This window comes from Ursus americanus, chromosome 22, assembly GCF_024610735.1.
Source record: "Ursus americanus isolate L20-20 chromosome 22, mUrsAme1.1.p, whole genome shotgun sequence".
NCBI lineage: Eukaryota > Metazoa > Chordata > Mammalia > Carnivora > Ursidae > Ursus > Ursus americanus.
The window spans coordinates 24,624,130-24,651,242 of NC_142148.1; the positions used below are offsets into that span (position 1 = coordinate 24,624,130).

Below are 27,113 nucleotides of genomic sequence, written 5' to 3' on the forward strand. Positions count from 1 at the left end.
AGAGAGAGAGAGCACGCACAAACGGGGAGGAGCAGAGGGAGAGGGAGAAGCAGACTCCTTGGTGAGCATGGACTCAACGTGTGCTCAATCCTGGGACTCTAGGATCATGACCTGAGCCGAAGGCAGATGCTTAACTGACTGAACCACCCAGGCTCCCTATCCAAAAATGTCGTATTGCTTTTTTTATTTTCAAACCAAGATCCAGTCAAGATTTGTGGTTTTATTTGGTTTTTATACTTCTTCAATCCCTCTTAATTTAAAACAGCCCTTTCACTTCTTTGTTGTTTGCTTTAAATGATACTTTAAGTTTTTGAAGAGATCAGATACGTCTGGATTTGTCTGATTGCTTTTTCATGTTGTCATTTAAAATTTTCCTCTGAATTCTGGTAAACTGGAAGTTAGGTGTAAAAGCTTGATTCAAATTAGGCTAACTGTTTTGGGAAGAATACTTCATAGGCAATGATTATATAATATTCAGCTGGCAGAATGCTGTCATAATTTGATTTATGGTGTTACAAATCAACCATTATTATTGAACATTGAGTTTGTGCCCAGGTTTTTTGCTACTCTAAAAAATGCTTTGAAGGTAATTTTTATTTAAGGTTTTAAAAATTCATAAGTTCAGTTCTTCAGACAAGATGCCCAAATGTGAAATTATTGGGTTAAAGACCAAATAGAATACATTTATGGATGGCTCTTGGTAGGTTCAGCTAATTTCAATTAGTGATTTGGGATGAAACTACCAAAAAAGTTTTAATTTGCTTCCAGTGTATTTATTTTCCCTTTCTTAGGGGCTGAAAGAAGTGACACTTCTTGGTCAGAATGTTAATAGTTTTCGGGACAGTTCAGAGGTCCAGTTCAACAATGCAGTGTCTACTAACCTAAGCCGTGGCTTTTCTACCAACTATAAACCCAAGCAAGGGGGCCTTCGTTTTGCTCATCTTCTGGATGAGGTCTCCAGAATAGATCCTGAAATGAGGATCCGTTTCACCTCTCCTCACCCCAAAGACTTTCCTGATGAGGTGAGTATCGACAGTGAACCGTGCCAAGCTGTTATCAGTATCCTTAAGTATGCCAAAGGCTGGACCCAGTGGGAGGCAGCAGTCCTTGAATCTTGCTTAGGGAATCTTGTGATTGCTCTGTTGCCCTTTAGTGCCACCAAAGATTTAAAGTCCACCACGGTGATGGTGCGTGGGTGGCTCAGTCAGTTAAGCATCTGCCTTCAGCTCAGGTCATGATCCTGGAGTCCTGGGATCAAGTCCCACATCAGGCTCCCTGCTCCTCGGGGAGCCTGCTTTTCCTCTTTCTTTGTCTCATGAATAAATAAATAAAATCTTGAAAGAAAAAAAAAAGTCCACTAAGGTGGGGCAGAGATGGGACTGATATATTTATTAAAAATTTGTCTTCAAGGTCATCAAGGTCAGATTGTCATCTTCATCTGTAAAATGGGATTAATAATAACCTCCTGCTTTGGGTTGTTGGGAAATAGGTATAATGTATGGAAGGTACTTACCAAAGTGCCTTAGCAATGCCTGGAGTGTATAGCCCACATGTGAAACCTTTTTTTTGAGTTTTTTTGTTTTGATGAAATACCTGTTTTTTGGCCCCACCCTTACCTTTTCCCCTGTGGATTATCTTCTTATTGAGTTGTAAAAGTTTTTTATGTGTTCTTGATATAAATCTTTTGTCAATACATTTTTTCAAATATTTTTTCTTATTTCTAGTTTCTTTATTTTATTTTATTTTATTTTTTTAAAGATTTTATTTATTTATTTATTCGACAGAGATAGAGACAGCCAGCGAGAGAGGGAACACAAGCAGGAGGAGTGGGAGAGGAAGAAGCAGGCTCACAGCGGAGGAGCCTGATGTGGGGCTCGATCCCAGAACGCCGGGATCACGCCCTGAGCCGAAGGCAGACGCTTAACCGCTGTGCCACCCAGGCGCCCCTAGTTTCTTTATTTTAAAGATTTTATTTGTTGTTTAAAGATTTATTTATTTTACAGCGTGCAAGTGGGGGGCAGGGGGAGGGACAGAAGGAAAGGGAGAGAGAGACTCTCAAGCAGATTCCCCGATGAATGCAGAGCCTAACACAGGGCTCAACTCCAGGACCCTGAGATCATGACCTGAGCTGAAGTCAGGAGTTGGACACATAACTGACTGAGCCACCCAGGTGCCCCTTAAGGATTTTATTTGTAAATAATCTCCATACCCAATGTGGGGCTTGAACACAACCCTGAGATTAAGAGTTGCATGCTCCACCAACTGGGCCAGCCAGGTGCCCCACCTAGTTCCAGTTTCTTGATGGTGTCTTTTATTTTTTAATTTTAATTTTAATTTTTTAAAAAGATTTTATTTATTTGAGAGAGCGATAGCGAGAGAGAGCTCGAGCAGAGGAGGGTCAGAGGGAGAGGGAGAAGCTGGACCTCAGGACCCAGGATCTCAGGACCTGGGATCTCAGGACCCAAGCTGAAGGCAGACACTTAACCAACTGAGCCACCCAGGCACCTCTTGATGGTATCTTTTAAAGTGGCTAATTAGTTTGGAAGTTAGATGAAACAGATACCATTTTTCCTTTCTTGTCTGTGTCATCCCATGGCTTGAATTTGATCTCTGCTTGCTTTCTTCAGTCTTTGAAAGCAGAGATGCCATCAAGTGAAATGTCTGGAACAGATAACGTGGCTTGAGTAAAAGTAAATGATTTGGGTAATTCATGTGTTTGGTTTAATTGGCCTGTTAATTACTTGAAAATTAACCTTGGTAAAGAAACAGTGGGGGTGGTATTCCTTTCTGCAGATTTTTTGGTGAGGCTTTGATGACCTTTCATGTGTTCAATCTGATCAGGTTCTACAGCTGATTCAAGAGAGAGACAACATCTGTAAACAGATCCACCTACCAGCCCAGAGTGGAAGCAGCCGTGTATTGGAGGCTATGCGGAGGGGGTCAGACTTGCTTGGGGAGGGGGCATCCTGCACCTTTCCATGTTTTCTTAAGGACCACAAGAACCCAGTATAGTGTGTGGCACATAGTAGCTGCTCAATAAATATCTGTTATATGAATAGACTCATGAACATGATAACTTGCTTCTGTTTACTTCAGAAGTATGGACTAAGGACTGAATCACTCCTGTTATTTATTTAGCATTTTTTTTTTTAAGATTTTTTATTTATTTTAGAGAGGGTGTGCGTGGAGGGGGCAGAGAGTCTTAAGCAGACTCCTCACTGAGTGTAGAGCCTGATGCGAGACTAGATCTCATAACCCTGAGCCAAAATCAAGTCAGATGCCCAAGCGACTAAGCCACCCAGGCCCCCCAGCATCTTTTTTATTAAGCACCTACTGTGTGGCACACACTTTTTGAAATTGGAATCCTGTAGCTTTTAACATTAAAGCTTTTTAAGTCTTGGAATTTAAACATATCTCTGTGTGTTCACTGACTTTGGGACTAATATGTATTGTAGAGGTAAGACTGAAAGGGTAAGGTGACAAATGGCAAGCTATATGGAACTAGTGCCTCGCCTTATCCACATCGGCAATTTTAGAGATCCTCTTAAATGTTTAGTCTGTCCTCAATTAAATAAAAAGGCTATTTACTTATTTTTTTTTAAGATTTATTTATTTGAGAAAGAGAGCATGAGTGGGAGGGGCAGAGGGAGAGAGAATCTCAAGCAGACTCCTTGAGCATGGAGCCTGACACGGGGTTCGATCTCATGACACAGATCAGGACCTGAGCTGGAACCAAGAGTCTCGCCTAGCCTGCTGCGCCACTCAGGTGCCCCCTACTTATTTTTTTAAAAGGCTGTTTAAAATAGTGTATGTTCTTGAAATAAAGATTCATGGGTTGTAGATTAGGTTACACTACAGGATATGGATCAGAAGGCTCTTTTGGGTTCTTGAACCTACTTTTGTACTGTCCTATGTGGATGAGAAGTGGTTATACAGTAACTCATAGTGTTATCTTTTTGTAGTATTCATTTAAAGAACATTGATTTATCTAAGCCTTTTCTTTTTGTTCTTCATTGCAGATATTCAAGAGAAGCTTATGTGGAGTTAATTCATCATATCAGAGAATCTATCCCAGGTACGTTTAAGAAATATTCTGTCGAGCACATCGCTCTACCAGTGATCACAGCGTTTTTGTCAGATAAAGGCAACGCCTGTGATGCTACCTTATGACACCATTTATGCTTCTTTTGCTCCTCTTCATTTTTCTCTTTCTTTCATTTTACTCCTTTCTACTTTTTTAATGTCTTGGTCTTGCTACAGATACACAAAGGCTTGTGATCTCAAGGTGAAAGAGATTTCTATAGTCTTTGTGTTTCTTAATGTATGGGACAGATCTTGTTCTTTCTTGTTAGTGGGCAAAGTTAGTTTGGTCTAAATTAGTTCTGATTTGGGGGCAATTGATATCTTTGAAAATGTGTACATGGAGGTAATTCCTTTCCTATTATCTTAACTCTTACTCCTTTTTCTCTTTTCCCTTCCTCCTAATAAAATTACTTTGTTGTCTTTTAATTTAGATTTGGTTGACAATGTCTACATTTGTTTCCAAATTTCAAATTATTGTAACTTGCATTATGTATAAATAGTTTCATTTTGGAGGGGCAGGATAGTGTGGAGGTTTTCTGGGCTGCAGTTTCCTCATCTATAAAATAGAGTTAATAAGGGGTGTTTGGCTGGCTTAGTTGGTAGAGCATGGGACTCTTGATCTCAGGGTCGTGAGTTCAGGCCCCATGTGTGGCATAGAGTTTACTTTAAAAAAATATATATATGTATATATAAAATAGAGTTGATAGTACCTCATTGGATTGTTGGGATAATTACGTAGAGTAAATTAAATAGATAGGAAAGTGTAGCAAACAAATAGTTATTGTTCCTATAGTCTTTTTTTTTTTTTTTTTTTTAAGATTTTATTTATTCATTTCAGAGAGAGAGACAGGGAGAGCACAAGCAGGGGGACAGGCAGAGGGAGAGGGAGAAGCAGACTCCCTGCTGAGCAGGGAGCCTGATATGGGGCTCGATCTCAGGACCTGGAGATCACGACCTGAGCTGAAGGCAGACACTTAACCATCTGAGCCACCCAGGCGCCCCTGTTCCTATAGTCTTAAACATTGTGTGAAATTGGCTTCAAAAGTATGTTTTTTTTGAAGATTTTATTTAAGAAATTTTATAAAAGACATATTTATCTTATAAAGATTTATTTATTTATTTGAGAGAGACAGAGAGAGCGCGAGCATGCGGGCGTGTGAGGGGAGGAACCAGAGGGAGAGGGAGAGAAGCAGACTCCATGCTGATCGTGGAGCCCCACACAGGGCTCGACTTCATCATCCTGAGATCATGACCTAAGCCAAAACCAAGAGTCGGACCCTTAACCAACTAAGCCACCCAGGCGCCCCAAAAGTATGGGAACTGGCATAGGAACATTCTGTATAAGCAGGCCTATTCCATCTTGCTCTATAATGACTATTCTGTTTCACTTGCACATGGGCTGAACAGCTCCTTACAAATTGCTATTCTGCCCTCTGTAGCCAAGTGCCAAAGGCTTCTCTTGAAGGTAAGCAGCAGTGACATGTTGTCCTTTGTCATGTGTTGCAGGTGTGAGCCTCAGCAGTGATTTCATTGCTGGTTTTTGTGGTGAGACGGAGGAAGATCACCTCCAGACGGTGTCTTTGCTTCGGGAAGTTCAGTACAACATGGGCTTCCTTTTTGCTTATAGTATGAGACAGGTAAGCCCTGGGGTGGAGGAGAAGGTACTTCTGTGCTGACACCGACAGAATTGCTGACTGGTTTCCAGTTGATTGTTGACAACTGGGAAGAAAAGAAAGTGGTAGCAAGGTAGTCCTTGAGAAGCCACGAGGATCTTACCACTCATTTCTTTATTTTTAATCAACCTGTCTACTATTTTATACAATGCAGCGATTTGAAATGGAAGTGGATTACTTGTGACAATATTTGTTTTCATTAAAATATTTTCAATTATGTTCAGATCATTTAGAATTTGAATGTGGAGGTAGGGATGCTATTTTCCTTATAAGAAAGCTGAAATTATGCAGAACTTTTTTGGCCTACAGATGCACCGTGTTGTCCTCCTAGCCATCCTCAGCTATTTTATTTTTATCTTTTTAGGCCAAGTGAACCTACTGATGGCCACTATAGAGTTTCTCCTGTACACAGATTCCCAGGAAAATAAAGCAACAGGAGATGAGGAAGGAAAGGGAGAGTAATGTGTATTTCCCACGGAGAGGGAATAGTCCTGGTCTGTTGCTATTTTCTCGATGGTAGGGATGGATTTGCACAGGTCATTTCTCATCTCTCCAGTCACCTCATTGGGGGCTTTCCTTGTGTTTGGGCTGGAGGCTGAAGAGGCTCTATGGCCAGGAGGCTCAGGAAAGCTGATTGGTGAATGAAGGATCCCATGACCTTAGCCACCACCATCACTCAGCTGCCATCAACAAAACTAATTCATGTCTTTTAAAGCCCACTGCCTAGTGTTTCTTAGGCAGTGTAAGTGGGCCATTGTGTATATTTATGTCTGTTACAGAATTATTTCAGGGATGAAGCTTCAGAGTAGATTTGGGTTCCAAATCTGCTTCTTTTCCATGGACATTACAAATATGCAAGAGAAATTCTTTATAATGCTAGAATTGGGAAATGGGTTTACAGTGTGTGGTGGAAGCATCATGGGCATTGAATATGAGTGTTCACTTTGGGATCTAATTTCTAGGTTAGGATTAAGGTCATAGAGACTTAAGTAGTCTAGTGGATGTGAGCAAGCTTCAAATTCTGCCATTCTTACTTAATGACTATGTGATCTTGAGAAAGATCCTTGGTCTCTCCACCTTTGAAATGAGAGTAGTGCTTGGTAATGGTAAATGCACAATAGAGACAAGCTTTTGTTAATAAGAAGACAAACTAGAGTAAACCCATTCACCATTTGGTTCTCTCAAAGGCTGATAGGAATTACCACACTTTGGTGTATAGGTTTTCCTGTTATTCCATACTTACATCTAGCTCAGTGATTCTTCAACTGTAGTATAAGCTTGTATACAGAAAACTTAAAAAAAAATGTGTTGGGCGCCTGGGTGGCTCAGTCGGTTGGGCGTCTGCTTTCGGCTCAGATCATGATCCTGGGGTCCTGGGATTGAGTCCTGTATCAGGCTCTCTGCTCAGAGGGGAGTCTGCTTCTCCCTCTGCCCCTCCCCCTGCTCGTGCTCACTTGCTCTCTCAAAAAGAAATAAATAAAACCTTTAAGAAAATATGTTTGGGGCGCCTGGGTAGCGCAGTCGTTAAAGCGTCTGCCTTCGGCTCAGGGCGTGATCCTGGTGATCCGGGATCGAGTCCCACATCAGGCTCTTCCGCTATGAGCCTGCTTCTTCCTCTCCCACTCCCCCTGCTGTGTTCCCTCTCTCGCTGGCTGTCTCTCTGTCACATAAATAAATAAAATCTTTAAAAAAGAAAAAAAAAAAAAAAAGAAAAAAAAGAAAATATGTTTATATACACACAACATGTACATGTATGGACCCCATCCATGGTTTTGGACAATTTAAAGGCTTTTCAAGGATAAATTTTCTTAAAAAAATTTTTTTGGACTAGGTAGTATGAGCTCATTATATAAAATTCAAAAGTTCAAAATAGTATGCAATGAGAAGTACTTGTTCTTCCTTCTTCCCAGGTTACCTGGTTTTTCAGTTCCTTCTTTGAAGGCAACCACTCTTAGAAATTTCTTCTGTAAACTTCCAGAGATATTTCATGTATTTATAAACCTATTTTTATTTATTCTTTTTACACCAAAGTTGTCATACATGTTGATCTGTACCTTATTTCTGTTAAGAGTATGTTTTGGAGGGGCGCCTGGGTGGCGCAGTCGTTAAGGCGTCTGCCTTCGGCTCAGGGCGTGATCCTGGCGATCCGGGATCGAGTCCCACATCGGGCTCCTCCGCTGGGAGCCTGCTTCTTCCTCTCCCACTCCCCCTGCTGTGTTCCCTCTCTCGCTGGCTGTCTCTCTGTCACATAAATAAATAAAAATCTTTAAAAAAAAAAAAAAAAGTATGTTTTGGAGAGCAGTCATATCAGTATATTTGGAGTTATTGCATTCTCTTTTTTCACTGGTGTAATAGTCTGTTGTGTAGATAAAGCATAACTTGTTTTACTAATAACCTATTGGTAAACACTTAGGCTGCTTTGCATTTTGTGTCTTATAAATAGTGCTGCTAATGAGTTATTTAGTGTATATTACATTTGTATAACGGTTACGTTTGTATCCAATGTATCAGGAACAATTTTGAGTCTGATTTTCATGTGCTAAATTTAGAATTTAACCCTTATAAAAATGTGACTTGACTGCATAGTTACCTTTTTATTTTAGAATGCTTCTAGAGATAGAGAACCCTTTTGGCATGGCTCGGGTTCCTGTATAGATGTCTGTAACTTGGAGGTGGAATGAACCTGGTTCCCCTCTGTACCTTAAGAATGGATTCTGTGGGGTGGGGGCACCTGGCTGGCTCAGAGTGTTGAGCATCCGACTCTTCATTTTGGCTCAGGTCATGATCTCAGGATCCTGGGATCTAGCCCCTTGTCAGGCTCCCTGCTCAGAGGGGAGTCTGCTTGAGGATTCTCTGTCCCCGTCTCCCCCTCCCCCTTCCCTAACTTGTGTGTGCACGCAACTCTCTCTCTCCCCTCTAAAATAAATAAACCGTTTTTTCTTTTTTTTTTTAAAGATTTTATTTGACAGATAGAGAGAGTGCACAGGCAGCGGGAGCAGCAGAGGCAGAGGGAGAAAGAGGTTCTCCACTGAGCAGGGAGCCAACATGGGGCTTGATCCCAGGACCCTGGGATCATGACCCAAGCTGAAGGCAGACATGTAACTGACTGAGCCACCTAGGCTTCCCTAAAATAAATAAATCTAAAAAAAAAAAAAAAAAAAAAAAAAAAATAGGAGGGGGGAAAGAGATTCTATGAGACCTTGGTGACCTCTGTTTCTCTCTCTCGATCTCTCTCTCTCTCTCTCTCTCTTTTTTTTTTTTAATGCAGAAGACCCGGGCATATCATAGGCTGAAAGATGATGTCCCAGAAGAGGTAAAATTAAGGCGTTTGGAGGAGCTTATTACTGTCTTTCGAGAAGAAGCAACAAAAGCCAACATGGCCTCTGTGGGTTGTACCCAGCTAGTGCTGGTGGAGGGGGTAAGGTCATATGTATATATATTTTTTTGTTTGTTTTTTGAAACACAATATGTCTCCCTTTTATTTAGGTCTTCTTTGATTTATCAGAGTTTTTGTATTAAGGATCCTATATGTATTTTGTTAGATTTACACCTTAATATCTTTTTTTTTTAAGGCTATTATAGCAGCTATTGTGTTTTAATTTCAGGTGTTTCATGTGTTCATTATATTGTACAGAAATAATTGAATTTTGTATGTTTATCTTGTACTCTGTGACCTTGCTGAAATCAGTAGTTCTAGGAGGTTTTTTTTTGGCATTTTCCTTGGGATTTTCTGCATAGGTAATCAATGTCATTATGTTTTTTTCTTCCTTCCTAATGTTCCAAGCTTCCTCCTTTTGTGTTTTCCTTTCTTTTTAGAGAACTTCCTTTAGACACTCTGGCAGCAGATTCTCTTCCTTCATCTTAGAATGTTTGGATTTCTCCTTCATTCCCGAAAGATATTTTTGTACTTAACAGCAGAAGGATTAGGGAGAAGTATATCTGCTCCATCTTTCTGGAAGCATTACCATATGTATGTTTTTAGAATCAATTTTATTATCTGTCTTCAATCCTTTTTTATTTTTATTATTTTTTAATTTTTTGAAGATTTTATTTTTTAAAGTAATCTCTACATCTAGTGTGGGGCTCGCCCACAACCCCGAGATCAAGAGTTGCAAGCTCTACCAACTGAGCCAGCTAGGCGCTCCTTCAGTCCTTTTTAAAATCACATTTTCTTAGAAATGTACTGCATTTCAGGAAGTTTGGGGTTCCTGTAGTCTTCTGTGGTCAAGCCTGGGAACCTAGCTATTAGAGCACTAAACAGATGGAATAAGGGGTGAATTTGGGAGCCTGAAGCTACATGCAGCAGCCATTGGAGAGGAGGGGAAAGAGGAGGGGAAAGAGAGAGATGGGGCCCTTTCTGTGACTCCTCACAAGTCCTGGATTGAGAAAGGAGAGTCCTGTTCCATGCCTTAGGATATGGTAGCATCAGAGCCACTAATTGCCTGGTATTTGTGTTTGTTAGGACTCCGGTCAATAACAATGAGAAATTTCTTCAAGCCATTCCGCTTAAGCCAGAAGGAATTCTTTTTTGTACTTCAGGGGTGTCTTGTGGAGCCCAAGGGCAGGAAGGACTGTGCCCAGTCTGGGAAGCCCTTTAGGCTCATACTTTCTCCTCTCCTTAGACCAGCTCTTCCTGCTTCGTCATCTTTGTTGCAGAGCACAGCAGCCCTGTAGTTCCTGTGTTTACATATTATAGTTATAGCTATTCACAGACCAAAATTGTGTCTCTCAGCCCAGCCTCCAATTTCCTGGGGTACTTGATAAGCTCATCTGGGTTAGGGGATCTTCCTGTGGTCTAGACTGGCAGTTGGCTGATGGGTGGTGATGCTCAGCTACTGTCATACCCCAAAAGGTGTTTGCCTCACTAAATGCTTTGTAATTTAGCGTATTAGCTGTGATTCTGGAGATCTGTATGTGTACATGTCTATTAGCAATCTACATTTTCTCCAGTAAGAATTAGGTCTTATTGTATTCCCAGCTCTCCTCACAGAGTGAGGCACAGAGTAGTGTACTTGTCTTTTGAATGAATGAATAAGTACTCAGAGTTCACTGATCTGTGTCCCTGACTTCATCAGCCATACAGAGAACCTATGGTAATTAAATAAACCGAAACAAGATTCCTTCTTATGCATATAACATAAGCCAATACTCACTTGGGGCTAGAGAATAAATGGATTTTTTAGGGCTAGCAGTTGGGAGTCTGCTTCTTTTAGAGGAGACTTTCTTTCCTTTAGTCCTGGCCAGTTTAAAACTTCAGGCTGCTATATCCAGAGTGGCAGAGAAGATGATTATAACTCATGTATACTGAGCATTTATTGTCTGCCAGGAACTATGCACTTTTTTTTTTTAAAGGAACTGTGCACTTCATGGTCATCAGCACATTGAGTCCCACCACAGTTTTTGGAGGTAGTGCTATTATTAGCCCTTTTATGAGATTAAACAGAGATTCAGAGAAATAGAATAACTTCCTGAAGGCCATACAACTGGTGTGGCAGAGCAAGAATTTGACTCAGGTCTATCTCATTCTAGAGCCTCTAAACAACATTCCCTCCCCTCCCCCCACTTTTTTTAAATTATGGGAAATTAAAAAAAATACATAGAGATAGAGAGCAGTATAATGATTGCCCATGTGCCCATTAACAAACCTCAACAGCTGTCAGTACAGTGTTAATCATGGCTAATCTCGTTTTCATCTTTACTGCCCCCATTGGATTATTTTGAAGCAAGTACCTTATACATCATATTATACATATTATACTTACACATCATAGTATTTGGTCAGTAAACATTTCAGTATATGTATCTTTAAAAGATAAGGACTCTTTTTGAAAAAGATTTATTTATTTATTTTAGAGAGGGGAGGGAGGGGTAGAGGGGGAGGGAGAGAGAGACTTAAGCAGGCTCTGAGCTCAGCACAGAGCCTGATGCAGGGCTTTATCTCACAATCCTGAGATTACGAACTGAGCCGAAACAAAGAGTTGGACTCTTAACTGACGGCACCACCCAGGTGCCCTAAGATAAAGATGCTTTTAAGAAAAAACCCCTAACATAATGCTAATTATCGTATCTGAAATAATTGGCAGTCGTTTGTTAATATTATCAAATATTTAGTCAGTGTTCCAATTTCTCCGTCTCATAAATATTCTTTTATGGTTGGTTTGTTCAAATCATGGAACCTGAACACTGTCTTTTTAAAAATTTATTGTAAAACAATCATAAACTTACAGAAGAGTTGCAAAACAGTACCAAGAACTTTTTTCTTTGACTCATTTGAGAGTTAGTTGCTGACCTGATGCCCTCAACCCCCTCAAATTCTGTAATATATGTCTCATATAAACAGGGACATTCTCCTACATAACTACAGTACAACCTTCAAAATCAGGAAATTAACCTTGTTAGATTTCTGCAATCCAATCCCGCAACCCCATTTAAGTTTCTCCACTTGTCTCAGAACTGTCCTTTATAGGAAAAAGATTCAGTTCAGTGTCATATGTTGCATTAATTGTCATGTCTGTCTGGTCTCCTTCAGTCTAGAATAATTCCTCAATCTTTCTTTGGCTTTCATAATCTTAACACTTGATGATTATAGGCCTGTTATTTTGTAGAATGTTCCTTAATTTGAGTTTGTCTGAAGAGTTTCCTTGTGATAAGATTCAGGTTATATATTTTTATCCTTGCCTTCAGGACTGTTGGAATTCCATTCCTGAGGAAGGTAATTCTGTAATCAAAGACTGATTGAGTCATTTATGAACATAGAGTCAGCAAAACTTTATTGAGTTTCTGTAGTGTGCTATGCATTGTCCTTGTTGGGGAAGCAGCAGTAAACACAGTCTTCAGTGATTCCTTGATTAAGGAATGCTCTGTAAGTAAGACCCTTAGGGATCTGAGACAGAGAAGGCATAATTTCTGCCCTCCCAGAACTGATGACTGTGACAGATTCATAACTCTCTGTTCTTTCTGCAGCACAGTAAACGCTCTGCTACTGATCTGTGTGGCCGGAATGATGGAAACCTTAAAGTGATCTTCCCTGATGTGGAGATGGAGGACGTTAATAACTCCAAGGTCAAGGTCAGAGCTCAGCCTGGGGACTATGTACTGGTGAAGGTAAGGTGTCCTTTTGGGCTTTTGGCTTGCATTGTGAAATGGATGTTGGGTTGGGTAATTGGGGGAATGAAATTTGTTCCAGGAGAAATTCTTTAGTAAAATAAAAATCTCTTCTCAGCCTGAACAGTGAAAGGGCAAGACCTTGAACTGAATTTTGAACAGCTCCTGTCTAATGCCTTCTTGTTTTTCTTTGCCTTTCTTCTTAGAAGGTTCTTTTTGGGAATTTGGTGAGATTGGAGTACATAGTAGCACACAGTTCCCTGATGTAGAGAGGCTAGGAAGTGTAAGTGATTCTGAGTGACTTAATCGTCTCTCTCTCAGAGATGAGCATGCCCTTTGAGGTTGCTGATGCCCTAGGTATCCCTCACTTCTCCTGGACTAGCAGGTCCAGATGAATGGCGGGATTTCCCCTTCCTTCTTTCCCCTCCCTTTCTTCCCTCCTTCATGTACTTTCTTCCTTCCTCTTTTTTTTTTTTTTTTAAAGATTTTATTTATTTATTTGACAGAGATAGAGACAGCCAGCGAGAGAGGGAACACAAGCAGGGGGAGTGGGAGAGGAAGAAGCAGGCTCATAGCAGAGGAGCCTGATGTGGGGCTCGATCCCATAACGCCGGGATCACGCCCTGAGTCGAAGGCAGACGCTTAACCGCTGTGCCACCCAGGCGCCCCTCCTTCCTCTTTTTCTTATCGCACTATACAGGTCTGTTACTGCCATCTTCCTTTCTTTCTGATCCTCATGTCTACTTTACCCCAGAACCAGAGCCTGACAGGACACATTCTGAGGTAGGCCGGAACAAAGCTGCTTCTCCCATACTGAGCTCTGAAGAATCTGCAAAAGAGAGAGATGGGGAGAGGGTGCTTCTTTTCTCTGCTGATGCTGATCAGTATTACATCCTTTGCCCTGTTCCCTCATGCCTTACCCTCTACTTTCTGTCCTTGCTCTTATTGTCACATCTGTCTTGTTATAGGGGCCCTGGTCCGTGGCTTGCAGCTGAAGAAAGCATTAACTTCTTTGGATTGACCTGGAAATTTTACCACTGCTGAGATGTTCTGTTCTGTCCATCTGACAAAAACTTAAAACACAGTCAGTTTGCTGGTTGGGGACTTTATGTGATCCTACTCCCTTCTGGCTTTATTTCAACTGGGCTGTGTCTTACTTTAAGAATTTACTAAGTGGAATAATCCCTACTAGACAGCAATGTGATTGAGTCGGAAATGATCCTTCATGGGCTTCTCCATTTGTTCTTTTTTTGGGGACAGTGTCTTGTTTGCTTATTTCTCTGTCTTTTGAACATTTGCTTTTTTGGTTTTTAGTTGCTTTCCCACCCCTCCTACTTTCTTTTCAATGTAGCTAAAGGTTACTTAAAAAGGGGGATGAAGATGGTGTGCTGGGTTGTATTGTTAATATGATATTTTTTTATGTAATGGAAAAATTCCATCTGTTCAAGAAAGGTAGAAAGGTGATGCTGTATTACTTGCTATTCCTTTTTGTTCCCAAGTGACATAAACCCCACAAGTAGATTTAGTGGAAGGATCAAAATGAAGAAGGAGCTGTGGAACTGGGGTTCTTTTGGCTCTCTCTGTTCTTCCTCTCTGCTGTTCTCATTTCTCTTCACATAGAGTTTCTGGGCTGCACTAGAACCACTCTCTCGTATATTTCAATTTTTTAAAAAGTTTTTTGTTTGTTTTTAAGTAATCTCTACACCCAGCATGGGGCTTGAACCTACAAGCCCAAGATCAAGAGTTGCATGCTCCACCCACTGAGCCAGCCAGGTCCCCTAAATTTCATTTTCTTGTCTCCCTTTTTTGTTTCTGGTGCTTGGTTGGTGCTAAACCCCAACCCTGGTGAAAGTGGTTATCTTCTGTATCTGCGCCCTAGCAGCTGAACATCACTAGGGAAAAGCATGCAGATAATCTGTAATACATAGATTAGGTCAGATGATGGTGATTAAAAACTCAAAATACAGTGGCTTAAATATGGTAGTTCTCTTCTACATAAAAATCTAGATATGGAGGGTCCAGAACTGGTGATTGTGATGGTTTCATGATTGTCAGGGGACCAGGCTCCTATGTTTTGCTCTGCTGTGTAACCTTAAGGTTGTTCCATGATCCTAGGTGGTTGCTCCAGCCACCATGTCCGTATTCTAAATAGTAGGAAGGAGGAAGAGAGGGAAAGGGCGTGCTTTCTTTCTTTCCGGGCAGTTTATAGGAGTTCCACACACAGTTTGTAACATATTATACAAGGCTGCAGAGAAGCTGGGAAGTGTGGTCTTCATTCTGAATGATCAGATACCCAGCTAATAATTGGGAGTTCTGTTAGGAAGAAGAGGAGAAATGTTGGGAGACACGTAACAGTCTCTGCCGCATGAACCCAGCTGCATTCAGTTCAAATTCATGACCATAAAACTCACATGAGCGCTCAGCATGGCCCTGAAATCCTGATCCTACTCTATTTCCCTAGTGAATTGACTTTCCTACTCTTTCTCCTTAAATCTTTACTCATTTATCCAAACCCTAATCTCAGCTGATGTCTTTGCCTCATATTTCATGGAGAAAAGCAATACAATCAGATGAAACCTCATTGTCTCATCATTATTTCTACCAGCTCACTCACATCCCTACCCATGCGTGCTCTCTGCTCACATGGGACTGTATAGGAAGCATCTTCATATTCGGTCACACTGTCCCTTATGTTTTCCTTTCCATCCCTTCTCATCCTCTCAAGAGAATTGCATTTATATCCTTTCTCTCTTGCGTCTTAAACTTTATATGACCAAAATAGAATGAATTCTTCATTGCGATTTTCTTCTTTTGTCAGACCCTCCTTATCTCAGTAAATGGCACACTCAGTTGCTCAAGTCAAAAATATAGGACTCAGTCTAGGTACTCACTTTCCTGTACTTTATCAGCAGTCCATCTGTTTTAGCTCACTTCTGGAATGTATCTTAAACCTGCCTGTTTCTTTCCATCTCCAAGCTACCATCATTTCTTGGCTGGGAGATTTCAGCAGTCTTCTCATGATTTTCTGCTTCTGTATTTTATTTTATTTTATTATTTTATTTTTTTAAATTTTATTTATTTGATAGAGCACACGCAGGCAGAGCAGCAGGCAAGAGGGAGAGGAGAAGCATGCTCCCCACTGAGCAGAGAGCCCGATGCCTGGGCTCAATCCCAGGACTCTGGGATCATGACCTGAGCCAAAGGCAGATGCTTAATCGACTGAGCCACTCAGGTGCCCCTCTGCTTCTATATTTTAAAGATGGATTATTTTATTGAAGCATATCATAAATGTAGAAAATTGCCCATATTATAAGTATACTACTCGATGAATTATTACAAAGTGACCCTGTCCCTATAACTACCACCTGGATCAAGAAATAGAATATTTTCAGAACCTCTAAGACCTTCATGTTCCTACTAGTTACTCTTCTTCCCTACATCCTAATTTTTTTTTCTTCTTCTTCCTCTCCTCCTCCTCCTTTTTTTTTTTTTTTTTTTTTTGAGAGAGCGTGCTAGAATGAGTGTGGGAGGGGCAGAGGGAGAGGGAGAGAGAGAATCCCAAGCAGGCTCAATGTTCAGCATGGAGCCCAATGTGGGGCTCGATCCCTCAACCCTGAGGTCATGATTTGAGCCAAATCAAGAGTCGGACACTCAACCAACTAAGCCACCCAAGTGCTCCTACATCCTAATTTCTAATGCCATTGTTTAGTTTTGACTGTTTTTGTTATAAAATTGAATCATACAACATGTGTTTTCGGTGCTTGTCTTCTTTTCCTCAGTCTTACGTTGTGCATTTCATCCCGTGATTATATTTATCCATGTTATATGAATATACTGCAATTTGTTTATGTGTTGTACTAGTAATGGCCATTTTGATTCTTTCCAGTTTGGAGCTGTTACGATGGGATTGCTATGACTATTCCTGCACATGTGTTTTAGTGCACATATGTATTCATTTCTGTTGGGTAAATGGCTTAGAATTGCTGGGCCATAGAGTATATATAACAGAACTAGCCAAAGTAATTGTACCATATTGCCTTCCCACCAGCAGTGCTTGAGAATTCCAAAAGCTTCATATTCCCCACTTCTATTCTTGCCCTCCTCTAGTCTGTCTGCCCCACAGTGTCACCATGGTCTTTCTGAATCAGATCACTGACTCCACTGCTTAAGCCCTCCAGTGGTTTCTCATTGGAGCCAGCATGAACTGCGCAGTGTCTGAGGCCTTATATGATCTGTCCCAGCCACCTTTCCAACCTCATGTCCCCTCTACTCTTCTTACGCTCTCTCCTCCAATCTTGGTGGCCTCCTTTTTGCCCCTCAGACCTAGTTCTAGTGTCAGAGACTTTGCACGTGTCGTGTTGCTTGGGAGGCTCTTGATTTTTATGTGACTGCCATCTTTTTAACCTTCAGTTTCTCTCTGAAATGTCACCTCCTTGAGATGCCTTATCTTTAGGGAAGCTAAAGCAGCTTCCCTTTATCACATCAGCCCATTTCGTCTTCATAAGACTTTTCAGTGTCTGAAGTCATCTTTGTTTACATATTTTTTGCTTGTCTTCTCCTGAAAGCTCCTCTGGGGTCACATGCTTTCAGCTCTCATTAGAGAGAAAAGAGCTTTTCTCACCAAATTTTGGCCATAAATATCCTAAGGAAGAATTTGACCGATAAGCCTAGATCACAGCTTACCCCTGGGTTTAGGAGGGCAGGGACTGTGGTGGGCAGCTCACACTAGAAACTTACGTTTGGTGCTGGAGAAGAGCCATCTCTTGAGAAAGAAGGGAAGTGGTAGTTTGGGACTGAACTATTTTAGACTTCTTAAATTATACATATTACCATTGTATCAGATGTCTCTTCTTCCCAGGTCTGGGGGCACATGGGAACCATGCAGTCTCTGCTGGCCTGTCACCACCTCCATCAGATCCCTATTGATGGCTTCTCCTCTGGAGGCTCCACATTAAGTGCAGTCCTGGTTACCTTGCTTTCTTCTGACTGGTTTTCTTTCAGATCACATCCACCAGCTCTCAGACACTTAAAGGACGTGTTCTCTGCAGGACCACCCTGAAGGACTCCTCAGCATATTGCTGACCTGAGTGGATGGGCTTAGAGTCGACATGGGCTGTCCTTGCCGACAGGAAGGGAGATATGACTGGTCACTAATGAAAGAGATAACGAAGCTCTGGACACAAACTGCAAGTGCTGAAGCAACTTTAAGTCAAATGGAAAATACATCTCTTTGCTGCTATGTGAACAGCTTTACAGTCATTAAATTTACCGAAAGTAAAGTGGTCCCTTTGTCTCTCTACTTTTACTTCATTTCTATTTTGGTTATCATTTCTGGGATTTTCCCTACAGTCTGTGTTAAGTGTTTCCCAACCCAATTTTTGTCATGGACACTGCTAACTAACTTGCCTGATTTTCAACTCTGGACCCTATGAGTTAGAGACTAAAGGAGAGGAAGGTTGGCGCCTGGGTGGCACAGCGGTTAAGCGTCTGCCTTCGGCTCAGGGCGTGATCCCGGCGTTATGGGATCGAGCCCCACGTCAGGCTCCTCCGCTGTGAGCCAGCTTCTTCCTCTCCCACTCCCCCTGCTTGTGTTCCCTCTCTCGCTGGCTGTCTCTATCTCTGTCAAATAAATAAATAAAATCTTAAAAAAAAAAAATAAAGGAGAGGAAGGTGGAGAGAACCATTTGCTTGGGGAAATACTGTCTTACATCTTTCTAATATTTTGGTTTAATGACATCGACTTAGCTGCCTGTCTCCTTATTTTATTCTCATACTTTACCTGAGGATTTCCCTCATGGGCGTCTTTTTTTAGTCTGTCAGGTCATTCATTGCCCTTAGGTCTGACAGCACTTGGAGGTTTTTTGTGCTTTTTTTCCCCCTGATTTTATTATACTTTATGTTTTTATTTTATTTGTTTTTGGTTTTATGTTTTTATTTTAATTCCAGTTAGTTAACTGTTGTTATAGTTGTATATAACTAATACATTAGTTTCAGGTGTACAGTATAGTGAATCATTACTTCCATACAACACCCTGTGCTCATCACAGCAAATGCACTCCTTGTCCTCATCACCTATTTCAGCCATCCCCCCACTCTTCCCTGCTGGTAACCATAAGTTCTCTATAATTAAGAGTCTGTTTCTTGATATGCCGATCTCTCTCTCATTTTTTCCCCTTTGCTTATTTATTTTGTTTCTTAAATTCTATATAGGAATGAAATTATATGGTATTTGTCTTTCTCTGATGGACTTATTTCACTTAGCCTAGCATTATCTAGCTCCATCCATGTCACTGCAGATGGCAAGATTTCATTCTTTTTTAGGGCTGAGTAGTATTCCATTATATATACATACACACCACATCTTTATCCATTTATCAGTTGACGGATACTTGGACTGCTTCCATATCTTGGCTACTGAAAATAATGCTGCTATAAACATAGGGGTGCATGTATCCCTTTGAATTAGTGTTCTTGTATTCTTTGGGTAAATACCTAGTAGTGTGATTAACTTTTTGAGGAACCTCCATCCTGTTTTCCACAGTAGCTGCCCCAGTTTGCATTCCCACCAACTGTGCACAAGGGTTCCTTTTTCTCCACATCCTTGCCTTGCCTTGTTGTTTCTTGTATTGTTGATTTTAGCCATTCTTTTTTTTTTTTTTTTAAAGATTCTATTCATTTATTTGAGAGAGAGAGAGAGAGAGAGCATGAGCAAGGGGCGGGGAGAGGGAGAACAGGCTCCCCCACTGAACAGGAAGCCCATTGTGGGGCTTGATCCCAGGACCCTGAGATCATGACCTGAGCTGAAGGCAGATGCTTAACTGACTGAGCCACCCAGGCGCCCTTGATTTTAGCCATTCTGACAGGTGTGAGGTGATATCTCATTGTGGTTTTGATTGGTGCTTCCCTGATGATAAGTGATAGCATCTTTTCATGCATCTGTTGGCAATCTGTATGTCCTTGGAGAAATGTCTGTCATGTCTTCTGCCTGTTTTTTATTCGGTTTATTTGTTTTTTGGGTGTTGAGGTGTTTTTTAAAAAAATTTTTAAAAAAATTTTATTTCTTCATTTGACAGTACAAACAGGGGGAGTGGCAGGCAGAGGGAGAGGGAGAAGCAGGCTCCCCGCTGAGCAGGGGGGTCCGAAGTGGGGCTTGATCCCAGGACCCTGGGATCATGACCTGAGCCAAAAGCAGACACCTAACCAACTGAGCCACCCGGGTGCCCCATGGATGTTGTTTTATAAATTATTTATATATTTTAGATACTAACACTTTATCAGATGCATCATTTGCAAGTATCTTCTCCCATTCCATAGGTTGCCTTTTAGTTTTGTTGATTGTTTCCTTCACTGTGTAGAAGCTTTTTATTTTGATGTAATCTCAATAGTTTAGTTTTGCTTTTGTTTCCCTTGCCTCAGGAGACATATCTAGAAAGAAGTTGCTATAGCTGATGTCAAAGAAATTACTGCCTGTGTTCTTTTCTAGGATTTTTATTGTTTCAGGCCTCACATTTTAGGTCTTTAATCCATTGTGAATTTATTTTTATGTATGGTGTAAGAAAGTGGTCCAGTTTCATTCTTTTGCATGTTGCTGTCCATTTTTCCCAACGCCATTTGTTGAAGAAACTATCTTTTTCCCATTGGAAAGTCTTTCCTGCTTTGTCCAAGATTAATTGACCATAAAATTGTGGGTTCATTTCTGGGTTTTCTGTTCTGTTGATCTATGTGTCTATTTTTGTGCCAGTACCATACTGTTTTGATTACTACAGCTTTGTAATATAACTTGAAGTCCAGAATTGTGATGCCTTTGTTTCTCTTTTTCAAGGTTGCTTTGGCTATTTAGGGTCTTTTGTGTTCCATACAAATTTTTGGATTGTTTGTTCTAGCTCTGTGAAAAATGATGTTGGTATTTTGATAGGGATTGCATTAAATGTGTAGATTGCTTTGGGTAGTGTGGACATTTTAACAATATTTGTTCTTCCAATCCATGAGCATGGAATGTCTTTCCATTTCTTTGTGTCACCTTCAGTTTCTTCCATCAGTGTTTTAAGATTTTAGAGTACAGGTCTTTTACCTGTGGTTATGTTTATTCCTAGGTATCTTATTATTTTTGGTGCATTTGTAAATGGGATTAATTCCTTAATTTCTCTTCCTGCTGCTTCATTATTGATACATAGAAACGCAACAGAGTTCTGTACATTGATTTTTGTGTCTTGTGACTTTACTGAATTTGTTTATCAGTTCTACCAGTTTTTTGGTGGAGTCTTTAGGGTTTTCTATATAGAGTGTCGTGTCTTCTGCAAATGGTGAAAGTTTTACTTCTTACCAGTTTAGATGCCCTTTATTTCTTTTTGTTGTCTGATTGCTGTGGCTAGGACTTCCAGTACTGTGTTGAATAAAAGTGGTAAGAATGGACATCCTGAGGGGAAGAGCTCTCAGTTTTTCCTCATTAAGGATATTACCTGAGGGTTTTTCATATGTGGCCTTTATTACGTTGAGGTATGTTCCCTCTAAACCTACTTTGTTGAGGGTTTTTATTTTTATTTATTTATTTATTTATTTATTTATTTATTTATTTTAAAGATTTTATTTATTTATTCGACAGAGATACAGACAGCCAGCGAGAGAGGGAACACAAGCAGGGGGAGTGGGAGAGAAAGAAGCAGGCTCATAGTGAAAGAGCCTGATGTGGGGCTCGATCCCATAACGCCAGGATCACGCCCTGAGCCGAAGGCAGACGCCTAACCGCTGTGCTACCCAGGCGCCCCCGTTGTTGAGGGTTTTTAAATCATGAATGGATGTTGTACTTCAAGATGCTTCTTCTGCATCTATTGAAATGATCATATGATTCTTTTCTTTTCTTTTATTGATGTGATACATCATGTTGATTGATTTGCGAATATGAAACCAGCCTGGCAACATAGCAATAAATCTCACTTGATCGTGGTGGATGATTTTTTTAGCGTATTGTTGAATTCAGTTTGCTAGTATTTTGTTAAGAATTTTTACCTCTGTGTTCATCAGGGATATTGGCCTGCAGTTTTCATTTTTAATGGTATCTTTATCTGTTTCTGGTATGGAATGAACTTGGAAGTTTTCTTTCCTTTTCTGTTTTTTGGAATAGTTTGAGAAGAATAGATATTAACTCTTCTTTATTTTTATTTATTTTTAAAAAAAGATTTCATTTGAGAGAGAGAAAGTGAGCAAGCAAAAGAGAGAAGGAGCAGGGTGAGGGACAGAGGGAGAGGGAGAAGCAGACTCCCCCTGAACAGGGAGCCCGCTGTGGGGCTCGATCCCGGGATTCCAGAATCATGACCTGAGTCGAAGGCAGACGCTTAACTGACTAAGCCACCCAGGCGCCCCTTAACTCTTCTTTAAATGTTTGGTAGGATTCGCCTGTGAAGCCATTTGGTCCTGGGCTTTTGTTTGTTGTGCGTTTTTTGATCACTGATTCAGTGAGCACTTGGAGTTTTTGAAATGTCATTACCTACTAGTAGGCTCTGAGCAGTCATTCTTGGACCATTCACTACCAACATTATGTCATTCTGTGGGTATCATGAAAAAAAAATCTAAAAGATGGTAAGATAGAATATTTGGAATCAAAGTAACTTGAGTAATTATTTTATTTTTCTGTGCCTTGGTTTTCTCATGTGACATAAGGATAATAATAAAATGCTCATCTCGTGTGAAGTTCACTGAGATTATAACTTGTAAAGAGTGTAGCACTATGAAGTAGTAAGTATTTATCACATGGGAGCGATCATTAAAAGATTTTGCTTCTAAAACAGACTGTGTATATTAGGGTATGCTGAGGCCTTTATTGTGTGTCTGGTTATGATCTCCTTTAGACTCTTTCCACTGACCTGCATGGCGGCCTTTGGGAACTCTTCCTCAGATGCTGGTTTGGCCTGGGAAGATTGGTTTCTGCTCTCAATGTCCATCTGCTGAGGAAAATACTTGTTACTGCTCTTCACCTCAGTTGTTTATTCAAAAGGCATTTTTAAAATTTTAAAATTTGAAATTTGAAGTATGAAGAAGTGAGACATACATATGGTAAATAATTCAAACAATACAATAGGTGTCTGTAATTGGTCAGTTTCCCTACTTAGCACTTTTCTCTTAATTTAGTTCCTTTTTATGAAGGCCAGCACTTTCAGAAGGTGGAGGAGGGACAGTAAAGTATCTTCCAAACTGAGAAGGCACTTTGAGACTGGAAAATGTGGCAGATGTCTACAGTTTACCCAGAGTTTTATTCAGTGTAACTTACTGATGGGGGATTGGGTGGGTGAGAGTCTAGGTGCTGCACAACTATTCTGTTTGCCTGAACTTTAGTCCACAGATTTTATAGAACGAAGGGATGTGCAGAGGGCATCATGGTGAGACCCAAAGGTCTGACATTTAACAGACCTTGTGGTACCGCCTGTGTGCCAGAAGGTGGGGGGGAGAAACTATGTTATGTCTACTAGTTATCTAAACGAATTTAGGAACGACCAGAGCAAGCCTTCCTGCATTCTGGTCAGGGCATACTTTAACCTTCAAGGGGCCTGGGAATGTGTAGCCTAGAGGGAAGTCATCACATAGACATGAATGAGATGGAGGGCCAAAGATGGAAAATACAAGTAGACCTATAAGTAGTAAGGAGATTGAACTGAGTAATTCATACATTCTATTAACATGGAATATTGCACTGATAGACATTATTCAACCTAAAAAAAAATGAAGTATGACACATTATATAACATGGATGAAACTTGAAAACATTATGCTTAGTGAAAGTAGACGCAAAGGCCACATATATATATGAAATGTCCAGAATAGGAAAATCCAGAGACAGATAGTATAGTAGTATTTGCCAAGGGATGGGGGCGGGGTGGGGGGGAAGTGACCACTATTGGGTGTAGGGTTTCTTTTTGGAGTAATGAAAATGTTCTGGAATTAGATAGTGGTGATAGTTGCACAAACTTTATGAATATACTAAAACCCACTGAATCATGTACTTTAAAATGGTGAAATTACTGGGATTTGAATTACATTTCAATAAAAAGGGAAGAAGGGAGAATTCAGCCCCAGTGGTTATAATAATATCAGACAATGTAGATTTTAAAGCAAATGATTGATGCTCATAGTATAGTTGCTCATAGTATTTTTTTTATAATCCTTTGTATTTTTCTAAGATTGGTAATTATGTCCCCTCTTTTGTTTCTGATTTAGTAATTTGAGTCTTCTGTCTTTTTTTCTTTGCCAGTCTAGGTAAAATTCTGCGTATTTTGTTGATCTTTTCAAGGAACCAACTTTTGTTTTCATTGATTGTTTTTCTTTTCTCTATTTCATTTATTTGTGCTCTACTCTTTATTGTATTCTTCCTTCTACTTGCTTTGGGTTTAGTTTGCTCTTCTTTCTCTAGTCCATAGGTAGGAGGTAGGTTACTGATTTTTTTTCTTTTTCTTTTTAAAAATAGACTATTTTTTACTTGGCATAATCTCCTCCAGGTGTTATATGCAAACAATGAATCATGGGCCACTACATCAAAGACTAATGATGTACTGTATGGTGACTAACATATCATAATAAAAAAAATAAAAATAAAAATAGACTATTTTTTAGAGCAGTTTTTAGATTTACAGCAAAAATTGACTGGTAAGCACAGATAATTCCCTCCTGCCCCACACATGTACAGCCGCCCTCACGATCAAAATCCTACACCAGAGTGGCACATTTGTTAAAACTGATGAATGTACATTGACTCATCTTTATCACCCAAGTCCATAGTTCGTTTATACTAGGGTTCTTTCTTGGTGTTACACATTTTATAGGTTTTGACAAATGTAGAATGACTTGTATCTACCATCATAATTTCACTGCCCTAAATAGTTTCACTGCCCTAAAATTCCTCTATGCTCTGCCTGTTCATCCCTCACCCCCAACCCCTAGCAACCACTGGATTTTTTATTGTCTCCATAGTTTTGCATTTTCCAGAATGTTGTATAGTTGGAATCATGCGTTACATGGCCTTTTCATTTTTTTAAAAGATTTTATTTATTTATTTTGAGAGAGCGTGTGCGTGAGAAAGCATGAGTGAGGGGGAGAGGGAGAGGGAGAAGCAGACTCCCCCCCTAAGCAGGGAAGGAAGCTTGAAGTGGGACCTTAGCTGAAGGCAGCCGCTTAACCGACTGAGCCACCCAGGCGCCCTATGTGACCTATTCAGATTGGCTTCTTTCACTTATTAACATGCATTTAAAGTTTTTCCATGTCTTTCCATGGCTTTAAAGTTCGTTTCGTTTTAGTGCTGAACATTATAAGGATGTACTACAAAGTGTATTTTCCATTCACCTAATGAAGGGCGTCATGAGATTTTAGCCATTGTGAATAAAGCTGCTTATAAACATCTGTGCACAGGTATTTATGTGCATGTAAGTTTACAACTCATTAGGGTATATGTCAAGGAGCATGATTGCTCGCTCCTGTGGTAAGAGTATGTTTAGTTTGTAAGAATCTGCCAAAGCGTTTTCCAAAGTGACTGTGCCATTTTTATTCCCACCAGCAATGAATGGGAGTTCCTATTGCTCTCCCTCCTTGCCAGCCTGTGGTGTCAGTGTTTTGGATTTTAGCTATTCTCATAGGTGTATATAGGTATTTTGTTTTATTTGCAATTCCCTAATGACATGTTGAACACCTTTTCATATATTTATTTGCCATTTGTGTATCTTCTTTGGTGAGGTATCTGTTGAGATCTTCTGTCTACTTTTTAATCAGGTTGTTAATTTTCTTCTTATTGGGTTTTAAGAGTTCTTTGTATATTTTGAATCCCAGTCCTTTATTAGATGTATGTCTTGCAAATATTTTCTTCCCAACTGTGGTTATCTTCTCATTTTCTTTTTTTTTTTTCTTTTTTAAAGATTTTATTTGTTTATTTGAGAGAGACAGAGCACGAGTGAGGGGAGGGGCAGAGGGAGAGGGAGAAGCAGACTCCCCACTGAGCAGGGAGCCTGTCATGGGGGTCAATCCCAGGACCCCGAGATCACGACCCGAGCTGAAGTCAAGACACTTAACCGACTGAGCCACCCAGGTGTCCCTATCTTTTCATTTTCTTAACTGTATCTTTTACAGAGTTTTCAATTTTAATGAAGTTCCACTTTCTTTTTTAAATATTTAATTTATTTGAGAGAGAGAGCATGAGCTGGGTGGGAGGCAGAGGGGCAGAGGGAGAGGGAGAAGCAGGTTCCCCTCTGAGCAGGGAGCCCGATGTAGGGCTCGATCCCATGACTCTGGGATCATGACCTGAGCCAAAGGCAGGAGCTTAACCGACTGAGCCACCCAGATGCCCCTAATGAAGTCCTACTTGTCAGTTTTTTTTTCTTGGATTGTGCTTTGATGGTGTACCTGAAAAGTCATTGCCAAACCCAAGGTCATCTAGATTTTCTCCTATGTTCTATTTTAGAATTTTTATAGTTTTGCATTTTATGTTTTATCTTTGATCTATTTTGAGTTAAATTTTGTGATGAATGTAAGATCTGTTTCTAGATTAGCTTTTTTTAGTATGTGGATGTCCAGTTGTTCCAGAACCATTTGTTGAAGAGATTATCTTTTCTCCATTGTCTTGCTTTTGCTCCTTTGTCCAAGATCAGTTAATTGTATTTGTGTGGGTCTATTTTTGGGCTGTCTGTTCTTTTTCATTGATCTATTTGACCTTTTGCCAATACCACACTTTGTTGATTAATGTAGCTTTGTATTAAGTCTACAGGTTGATTAGTGTTAGTCTTTGTTGTTTTCCTTCAGTACGTATTGGCTATTCTGGGCCTTTTGTCTTTCTACATAAACTTTAGAATCAGTTTGTCAGTATCTACAAAATAACTTGCTGGGATGGTGTTGGGATTGTGTTGACTCTATAGATCAGGTTGGGAAGAACTGATATGTTGACAATATTGAGTCTTCCAGCCATGAACATGGAATATCTCTTCATTTATTTACTTCTTTGATTTCCTTCATCAAGAGTTTTATATAAAGTTTTCCTCATGTAGATCTTGTATGTATTTTGTTAGATTTGTGTACTTAAATATTTAATTTTGGGGGTGCTGTTGTGAATTTGTTTTTAATTTCAAATTCCAATTGTTAATTGCCAGTAGATACACAGATTTCTTTCTTCCCAATCTGTGTACCTTTTACTTACTCATTTCTTATTGCATAGCCAGGGCTTCCAGTATGATGTTGGAAAGGAATGGTGAGAGGCAAATCTTTGCTTTGTTCCTAATTTTATCA

The 27,113-nt window shown here is 40.2% G+C and overlaps 1 protein-coding gene across 3 annotated transcripts in view; it reads left to right on the plus strand.

Moving 5' to 3' along the window:
- Positions 1-27,113, plus strand: part of CDK5RAP1 (CDK5RAP1 mitochondrial tRNA methylthiotransferase) — a 73,143-nt gene that overhangs the window by 14,595 nt on the left and 31,435 nt on the right. For 2 of the 3 annotated variants that reach the window (XM_045806793.2, XM_045806801.2), the window contains exons 8-13: positions 792-1,022; positions 2,842-2,939; positions 4,020-4,075; positions 5,590-5,720; positions 9,025-9,174; positions 12,720-12,860. In XM_045806793.2, coding sequence (XP_045662749.2) covers positions 792-1,022; positions 2,842-2,939; positions 4,020-4,075; positions 5,590-5,720; positions 9,025-9,174; positions 12,720-12,860 — 807 coding nt within the window. Of the gene's footprint in view, positions 1-791; positions 1,023-2,841; positions 2,940-4,019; positions 4,076-5,589; positions 5,721-9,024; positions 9,175-12,719; positions 12,861-17,861; positions 18,140-27,113 lie in introns of those variants that run through there. The other variant, XM_045806810.2, reaches the window with a different exon arrangement.